Here is a 9,812-nt window from a genome sequence, read left to right as displayed (position 1 = left end):
AAGTAAACATAAGTGAGGCCGAGGGGCTGGTGCACAAGGCTTATATTGGGCTGCTTTGCACACAGCACAGACCATGCTGTGCCCTGTGGTTATGAGATGACCTCTCTAGGCCAGTTGTGGATTCACTTGTATCATTTACTATTTGATTATGGGCAGTCACCCATATGATTACAACTGTGGCAGTGACAGCTGAAGGTGCAGTTGAAAAGTTGAAAGCGATGTACCACTTCTGAGCTTCATATGGTGTTTTCGTATATATTATCATTATTGCCAATGTATGTGATTTGTGTGAGTATCGGTTTTGAATTAAGGAGGCCGAAACACATAAAGAATGCCTACATTTTCAAAAAAATGTATTTATTACCTTGTAGTTTCGTGCTTTGTGTTGTTGTTATGAAAATTAACAGATTTTTTGAACCACGCAGTGACTAACACATGGGTACCCTGAACCCGTTACAATACACAAATGTGGTTCTAGTCAAATCTTCACTGTGTACAAGCACATAAACCTTAACCAAATGTCATTTAATGAACTGAGAGTGATTAATAATGTGCACGCTGTCTATCGTGTGAAGTACCCTAAAACTGTTAAATTATTTACTACACACTCTTTAGCAGGAACTCTTACTATGGATCATCGTGTAAGATATAGATACACTATATTGAAATAAACTTCACTTATTATAATTCAGTATATTACCTAGAACATGAGTGAGGCCCTTAAACTAGTATGGCCAACAACATACTTTGCTAAACACTTTTCAGGTTCAGATATGCATAGCAAATAAAATATACTCAGCATTAGTTCTTTAAGTAAATGTAAGCAAATATAGCTTTGTATTAAATTAAGCTAATCACTTCAGTGAACACTTGATACTGTTTGTGATTTAGGAATAGCATCTTAAGATACATGAAGTGACACAGTTCAAAGTTATATACCTGGCACATATCTACATCTACAAGGATACTCTGCAGTTCATACATAAATCCTGGCAGAGGGTTCAACAAACCACCTTCACAATAATTGTCTGTTGTTCCACTCTTGAACAGCATATGGGAAAAAATGAAAACCGATATCTGTCTGTGCAAGCTCAGATTTCCCCTATTTTATTATGATAATCATTTCACCCTTTGTAGGTCAGTGTCAAAAAAATATTTTCACAATCAGAGGAGAAAGATGGTGATTGAAATTTCATGAGAAGATCCCACCACAATGAAAAACACCTTTGTTTTAATGAAGTTCACCCCATGATACTCTCTCCCCTATTTCTCGATAATACAAAACATGCTGCCCTTCTTTGAACTTCCTCGATGTACTACATTAATCCCATCTGGTAAGGGTCCCACACTGCACAGCAGTACTCCAAAAGAGGATGGACAGAAGTAGTGTAGGCAGTCTCTTTAGTAGATCTGTTGCATCTTCTAAGTGTTCTGCCAGTAAAATGCAGTCTTTGGTTCACCTTCCCCACAACATTTTCTGTGTGTTCTTTTCAATTTAAGTTGTTTTTAATTGTAATTCCTAGGTATTTAGCTGAATTTAGGCCTTTATATTTGATTGATGTATCGTATAACTGAAGTTTAATGGATTCCTATTCGTACTTATGTGAATGACCTCACTATTTTTATTATTTAGGGTCAATTGCCAATTTTCACACCACACATACATCTTTTCTAAATCATTTTGCAATTTGTTTTGATTTTAAGATGACTTTATTAGACGATAAATGACAGCAATCTCTGCAAACAACCTAAGACGGGTGCTCAGATTGTCTCCTGAATTGGTTGTGTAGGTAAGGAGCAGCAGAGGCCCTATAACACTCCCTTTGGGGACTTCCCATCAGTTACTGCGAACTGTGACCTCTCTGACAGGAAATCATGAATCCAATTACATAACTGAGATGATATTCCATAAGTGCACAATTTGATTGCAAGCCACTCATGATGAGATACAGTTTCAGAAGCCTTCTGGAAATCTAGAAATATGAAATTAATTTGAAATCACTTATTGATAGCACTCTGTTCTGTGTACATAAAGAACTACTTGTGTTTCACAAGAAAGATGTTTTTTAAATCTACATTGACTTCTCTTCACCATAATTCATAATGTTCAAAGACAGTGTATGTTCCAAAATACTGCTGCATATCAGTGTTGATGATAGGGGCCTGTAATTTAGCAGATTACTCCTGTTGCTTCTTGAATATTAGTGTGACCTTGCAACTTTCGAGACTTTGGGTATAGGTCTTAAATCAAGCATGTGGTTGTGTTGTATATGATTGTAAAGCACGAAGCTATTGCATCGGCATACTCTGAAATGAACATAATTGGTGTACAGCCTGGACCAGAAGACTTACTTTTATTAAGTGTTTTAAGTTGCTTCACTACTCTGAGGATATCTACTTCTAAGCTACTCATGTTGGCAGCTGTTCTTGATTAGAATTCTACAATATTTACTTCATCTTCTTTGGTGAAAGAATTTCAGAGGGCTGTGTTTAGTAACTCCACTTTAGCAGCACTGTCATCAATAGTATTTTTGTTGCTATTGTGCAGAGAAGGCATTGATTGTGTCTTGCCACTAGCATCCTTTACGTATGATCAGAATCCCTTTGCATTTTCTGTCAGGTTTTGAGACAAAGTTTCATTGTGGAAACTATTGTACACATCTTGTATTGAAGTCCTTGCTAAATTTCAAATGTCTGTAAAAGATTGCCAATCTTGGAGATTTTGCGTTCATTTAAATTGGACTTTTTTTCATTTTTTCTGCACCATTGTTATGACCAGTTTTGTGTACCATGGGCATCAGCTCTCCCATTTGTTAATTTATTTAGTATAAATCTCTCAATTGCCGTTGATACTATTTCTCTGAATTCAAGCCACATCTGGTCTACACTTACATTGTTAATATGAAAGGAGTGGAGAGTATAGCATCCATTTTGAAGCTCCTTATTAGCTCAGGATATATTTTGCTAAGAGGTCAGATGTGTTTTCTCAACCATGTACTATTTGAGTAGTCTCATGAGCTAACTGCTGAAAATAATTTTCAAAGAGTGTGTTTAACACACAATTTCGGATGATGTTTTATACATATCTCCACGTATTTTCACCAATGTACTGAGGGTAAATTGAAGTCACCACTATAATTGTATGAATCAGGTATGTGTTTGAAATTAGACCCATGTTTTCCTTGAACCTTTCGACATTTGTATCATCTAAGTTGGGAGGTCAGTAAAAGGATTCAATTATTATTTTATTCCAGTTGCTAAGGATGTGCCCTACCCTTACTAACTCACAGGAACTATTTACTTCAATTACACTACAAGACAAACTACTAACAGCAACAAACAAACCACCTCCAACTATATTTAGCCTATCATTTCTGAACACTGTTTGATCCGTCACAAAAATTCCAGCTGAACTTAGCCCCACCTTCAATCAGCTTTCAGTCCATGTAACAATTTGAGCATCAGTACTTTCTATTAGTGCTTAGAGCTCTGGTACTTTACCAACACAGCTACTACAATTTACAAGTGTTATACCAGTAGTTCCTAGACCTATATTCTTCCTGTGTTCAACCTGCACCCTTTGATACTGAAGTCCTTTTTGTGTTTCCCCAACACCCTCTAACCTTAACAACTGCTCAGCCCATGTCACATACTCCTGCTATCCGTGTAGTCACCTACTGTGTGTAATGGACTCCTGACCTATTTAGTGGAACCTGAAACTGCACCAGCCTATGGCACAAGTCAAGGAATCTGCAGCCTACAAGGTCACAGAACCGTATAAGCCTCTGATTCAGACTCTCCAGTCGGCTCTGTAGCAAACATCCGCAGTTCGTCCTGTTGACTATGCTGCAAATGGTGAGCTCTTCTTTCACCTTGCAAGCAAGGCTGGCAGCCTTTACCACTTCTGATAGCCACTCGAAACCAGAGAGAGTCTCTTCTGATCCAAAGCAACACGTCATTGTTGCCAGTGTGAGCACCACTTGCAGTTGGCTACATCCTCTGCTTTTCTTGGCATCCGAAAGGACCCATTCCACATCTGGAATGACCCCATTCGGTGTGCACATGGAGTGCACACTGGCTTTCTTCCCATCCTTGGCAGCCACATCCCTAAGGGGCTCCATAAGGCACCTAATGTTGGAGGTCCCAACTACCAGTAATCCCACCCTCTGTGACTGCTCAGATCTTGCAGGCTGAGAGATTTCCTCTGAAAAGGATAAGCGACCGCAACTAGTTGAGGGACAGTGTCAGCCACAGACAGCACCTAAAACCTGTTTGACAGACTAACCAGTGAGGCCTTATGTTCGGCTGCTCAGGAACTCTTTCACAGCATGCCATGCCCCAAGGCGACCTCCCACTTGAGTGCGACTGAGAGGTCAACCTCAATGTGAGCAGTCACTGGGCTGGCCACCAGTGCAGATTGATCAGTGGACTCGGGGGTTACATTGGACATCTGTTGGATCCTTATGGCTGGCCCAAAGCAGTGGTGCTCATCCACTGCAGTCTCAAGCTGTGTGACTGAAGTCAACGCAGCCTGGAGCTGAGAGCGAACTGTCACCAACTTGGCTTGCATCTGCACAGAGCAATCAGAGTCCCTATGCATACTAAAGACTCTGGAAAACTACACTACACAGGCAAAGTACTGTCAACACCCACTGCAGAATTCTACTGTAGACACTGATGAAAGTGTGACAACTGTGTCTAATAAATTAGATTAAAACACAGAGATTCAACAACTAAGCTAACAAAGCACACAGGTGAGACTAAATAATTCACTTCTGGGTAGGGACTTCTAAAATGTCACAAAATTTTGGGAAACACATTAAGAACACATTAAGAAAACCTGGTCCAAACATGACAACACAGTTGTAGTGCATTACATTGCCAGAAGGTGTTTAAAGAGTTGAGCTGCTGTGGTGGTATTGCTGGCCAGAATTATGCAACTGTGGCTTTTCCTGCAGAAACTCTTCTAGGCAACAGAATTATAAATTAAGGCATATGACTATTTACCATGCAACCATAAATAAACGCCAAGCTCCATCTGAGGCTCATTCATTACAGTTTCGTAATAACATTGCCTCTCTCTTCTCTCCTGTTGCTTCCATGTCACTGGCTATCCACAGACTGTGTCTTTGTTCTAGTATTGGTGTTCTGACTTCACTCTTTCCAACTGTTTCAGTTGGCGTGTTCACCTCCCATTCCCTCCACCTTTTCCTGTTACTTACAGCCCTAAAAGCCCTAAGCATGAACCAGTTATATTACATATTAATTCATACACTTAATGTACAAAAGACACAGACTTCGTAACAATGTTCAGTAAAATTACTAATGTGCAAATATTCAAAATTAAGAACATAATAAAATAAATGTGTGTCAGCTAGGATTCCGGCAAGAGGGCTGAATGAAGCATTGGCTGCTCAGTGCGGCTATGCACATACTTGTTTGCACAGCAAATGCCACCTACCATAGTTTACCTAAAACCAGTGCCTACACATCCTAGTCAGTCAACTCATGCCACTAGTCCTGTGTGTGTCATACTAAATGTCTGCTGGATAAAGTGTCATGTATGTTTTATTTTAAAAATCATACGACAATGCCCTATAGTATCAGGTTTCTACCTTCAGTTATGCATTTTCACTGTTGATGTTTATGGTTGACATGCACGTTGTACTAGAAAAGAGCTTTTTGACTCCAGCAGCCATTCTTGTAATTTAATGTTACAGAATTTTGGTAAAATTATTCTAGTACCCTCTCGTGGACTGTGCCGCTTCAGAAAACATTGCATTGGTTGAAATGATACTGTATAACTTGTTTACTTACTTTAATTTTGTGTGTCGATTGTCATGGCTGAAGGAAAAGGTACTTCTCTACCACAAATAGAAAACTGCAGAAATGGCATTAGCACCTGTGGGGAAGTTATATAGAGAACAAGTTGCTGATCATGTCTTTGTATCGAAAACATCCCACAGAACATACTTATTTTTTCAGGAGGAAGAGGATGAGAAAAAGGAGGATTCTGTAAACCAAACATGGAAAGTATTACAGGATGATTTTATGACTGGTGTCAAACTGAAAGACTGGGATAAAAATGAACTTGACCTCGAAGATGACATAACGCATAAATAAGTAGCTGAGTTGGTAAGCGTTTGCCAAGCTACACAAAAAGATTTTCATAAATTTTGTAATATAATACTTTGTAACTAAAGGTATGTAAATAAACTACTAGTAATTTTTTATTTATGATTTTTATATCACACAAACCTTTGTTACAACATTGTAACTTGAAAATGCAGAATTCTGCAGGTGTATATCAAATGAGTGCCATGTAACAAGAAATATATTGTGTCTGTCTTTATCATCATTGCTAGAAGGTAATGTCATCAAATAATTTCAGGCACTCAGTAATGAATAAGTTCATATGGCCTGCTTGTATAATTTAGTGTGCAGCCTGCTAACTTAAAAAATAGGGAGGCAAGCCATCATTATGTAAGCAATGATTTCCTACGTTAAAGGTAGGCAACATTACATATTAGTTTAAAAATTGTACTTAGCTTTTCAAGATGGCTTCAGCATCAAGTCAAATATTAAGAAGTAATGTCCACCACAGGGTACTCAATTCTACTCTTGGTGTGGATAGCTGGTTTGTAGGCATGCTCACAACAAATTCTGTGCAGAAATTTCAGCAGAGGTGATACGTAATTTGACTGCTGTCACAGGTGGGCACACCTCTCATAGGATAGGATATTTTGGCAATGAGGAGGAGCAGATTGTATTAGGTGTGTTTCAGATAGGCAGAATACCACTTTGAGGGACCTTGAATAATGAAAACAAACCAGTGGCTGTATTTGAATCAACAATTGTTTATTCCTTTTTAATACATGCTAACAGTTTTGAATGTGCAATGAACAGAATTGTAAGCAGCGGGCACCTTCCGTGGCAACAACAAGCCCAGCATGGTTGTCTGACCATGCTGGGCTTGTTGTTGCCACGGGAGATATGAAATCCAGTTAACTTTGGCCTGCTGCATACGATTCTCTTTATTGCACATGAAAACGGTTGTGGATGGAAGGTTATGTTCAGGACCTGAAGATGACACCATGTGGTGTTTGAACTGGAAGCATGTATTAAAAAGAACAAATAATGGTAGATCCAAATACAGCCACTGGTTTTGTTATTATTCAAGTACTATATGTGTGGCTGCAGTCCTGTTTTCCTTAATAGATTACCAGACTTTGAGGGAAGGTTAACATGTCATATTTTCTCCATTTACAAGCAGATGATAAGTAAAATTCTGTGTACCAACGTGACAGAAAATCCTAGGAAGTTCTGGTCTTACGTTAAATCAGTTAGTGGCTCGAAACAGCATATCCAGACACTCCGGGATGATGATGGCATTGAAACAAAGGATGACACGCGTAAAGCTCAAATACTAAACACCTTTTTCCAAAGCTGTTTCACAGAGGAAGACCACACTGCAATTCCTTCTCTAAATCCTCGCACAAACAAAAAAATGGCTGACATCGAAATAAGTGTCCAAGGAATAGAAAAGCAACTGGAATCACTCAACAGAGGAAAGTCCACTGGAAATGACGGGGTACCAATTCGATTCTACACAGAGTACACGAAAGAACTTGCCCCCCTTCTAACAGCCGTGTACCGCAAGTCTCTAGAGGAACGGAAGGTTCCAAATGATTGGAAAAGAGCACAGGTAGTCCAAGTCTTCAAGAAGGGTCATCGAGCAGATGCGCAAAACTATAGACCTATATCTCTGACGTTGATCTGTTGTAGAATTTTATAACATGTTTTTTGCTCGCGTATCATGTCATTTTTGGAAACCCAGAATCTACTCTGTAGGAATCAACATGGATTCCGGAAACAGCGATCGTGTGAGACCCAACTCGCTTTATTTGTTCATGAGACCTATAAAATATTAGATACAGGCTCCCAGGTACATGCTATTTTCCTTGACTTCCGGAAGGCGTTCGATACAGTTCTGCACTGTCGCCTGATAAACAAAGTAACAGCCTACAGAATATCAGACCAGCTGTGTCGCTGGATTGAAGAGTTTTTAGCAAACAGAACACAGCATGTTGTTATCAATGGAGAGACGTCTACAGACGTTAAAGTAACCTCTGGCGTGCCACAGGGGAGTGTTATGGGACCATTGCTTTTCACAATATATATAAATGACCTAGTAGATAGTGTCGGAAGTTCCATGCGGCTTTTGGCGGATGATGCTGTAGTATATAGAGAAGTTGCAGCATTAGAAAATTGTAGCGAAATGCCAGGAAGATCTGCAGCAGATAGGCACTTGGTGCAGGGAGTGGCAACTGACCCTTAACATAGACAAATGTAATGTATTGCAAATACGTAGGAAGAAGGATCCTTTACTGTATGATTATATGATAGCGGAACAAACACTGGTAGCAGTTACTTCTGTAAAATATCTGGGAGTATGCGTGCGGAACGATTTGAAGTGGAATGATCATATAAAATTAATTGTTGAAACAAATACTAACACCGAGCGAGGTGGCGCAGTGGTTAGCACACTGGACTCGCATTCGGGAGGACGACGGTTCAATCCCGTCTCCGGCCATCCTGATTTAGGTTTTCCGTGATTTCCCTAAATAGTTTCAGGCAAATGCCGGGATGGTTCCTTTGAAAGGGCACGGCCGATTTCCTTCCCAATCCTTCCCTAACCCGAGCTTGCGCTCCGTCTCTAATGACCTCGTTGTCGACGGGACGTTAAACACTAACCACCACCACCACCACCACCAAATACTAACAAAGAGATAGAGGGGCTGGCCAGTACTTACTTCAGCTCAGTACAGCCGATAGATACATAAAACAGAACCGAAAATTTACGTTCCTAGCTTTCGGAACAAATGTTCCTTCATCGGGGAGGAGAGAGGGGAAAGAAAGGGAAGAGGGGAAAGGAGATTCAGTTACTCACAACCCAGGTTATGAAGCAACAAATTACTCCGCCAGGGATATGACTTTCTCAAGTCAACCCCTGAAATGAGATCATCCCTTGACAAAATTCTCCCCATACCACCCAGAGTCGCCTTTTGTCGCCCCCCTAACCTCTGTAACATCCTTGTTAAACCCTACAATATTCCCAGACTACCTTCTCTACCCAGCGGTTCCTACCCCTGTAACCGACCCCGCTGCAAAACCTGCCCCATGCATCCCCCCACAACCACCTACTCCAGCCCCGCTACTGGTAAAACATACACAATTCAAGGCAGGGCCACGTGTGAAACTACACATGTCATTTATCAACTGACATGCCTGCATTGCACAGCCTTTTACATCGGCATGACAACAACTAAACTGGCTGAGCGCATGAACGGACACAGACGAACTGTCCGCCTAGGAGATGCCCAATACCCAGTAGCGGAGCATGCCCTCCAGCATAATTCTAGGGACCTAGGAACCTGCTACACCGTATGTGCCATTTGGCTTCTCCCACCCAACACCAGTCCCTCTGAACTGCAGAGATGGGAACTTGCACTCCAACACATCCTTTCATCCCGCCATCCCCCTGGACTGAACCTACGTTAAACAACCTCACTCCCATTTACTCTTCAGTCTTCTCCTCTTTCCCTTTCATCTTTAGCCATTCACGCATCTTTTCATCCTACATAGTTGTGTTTATCTTTATACTATATACCTCTTTACTTCTGTATGCATCCTCTTTGAAGCTGGCACAGTACTTACAGTAGAATATCTTTGGCTTCCCTCTGACAACCATGCCTCCATCCTTGCTACCCTCCCTATTTTCCTTTCCCTGTTGCTTCATAACCTGGGTTGTC

General features: G+C 40.6%; 1 protein-coding gene across 1 annotated transcript in view; it reads left to right on the top strand.

Moving 5' to 3' along the window:
• LOC126478830 (RRP15-like protein) overlaps window positions 1-6,233 on the top strand; it is a 54,227-nt gene extending 47,994 nt beyond the window's left edge. The window contains exon 5 of the mRNA XM_050103732.1: window positions 5,986-6,233. Coding sequence (XP_049959689.1) covers window positions 5,986-6,123 — 138 coding nt within the window. The 3' untranslated portion in view covers window positions 6,124-6,233. The remainder of the gene's footprint in view (window positions 1-5,985) is intronic.
• The last annotated feature ends 3,579 nt before the right edge of the window (window positions 6,234-9,812 follow it).

Source organism: Schistocerca serialis, chromosome 1 (assembly GCF_023864345.2).
Source record: "Schistocerca serialis cubense isolate TAMUIC-IGC-003099 chromosome 1, iqSchSeri2.2, whole genome shotgun sequence".
Lineage (NCBI taxonomy): Eukaryota > Metazoa > Arthropoda > Insecta > Orthoptera > Acrididae > Schistocerca > Schistocerca serialis.
Note: the sequence above shows the minus strand (reverse complement) of the source record. Positions and strands in the feature narration are given on the sequence as shown.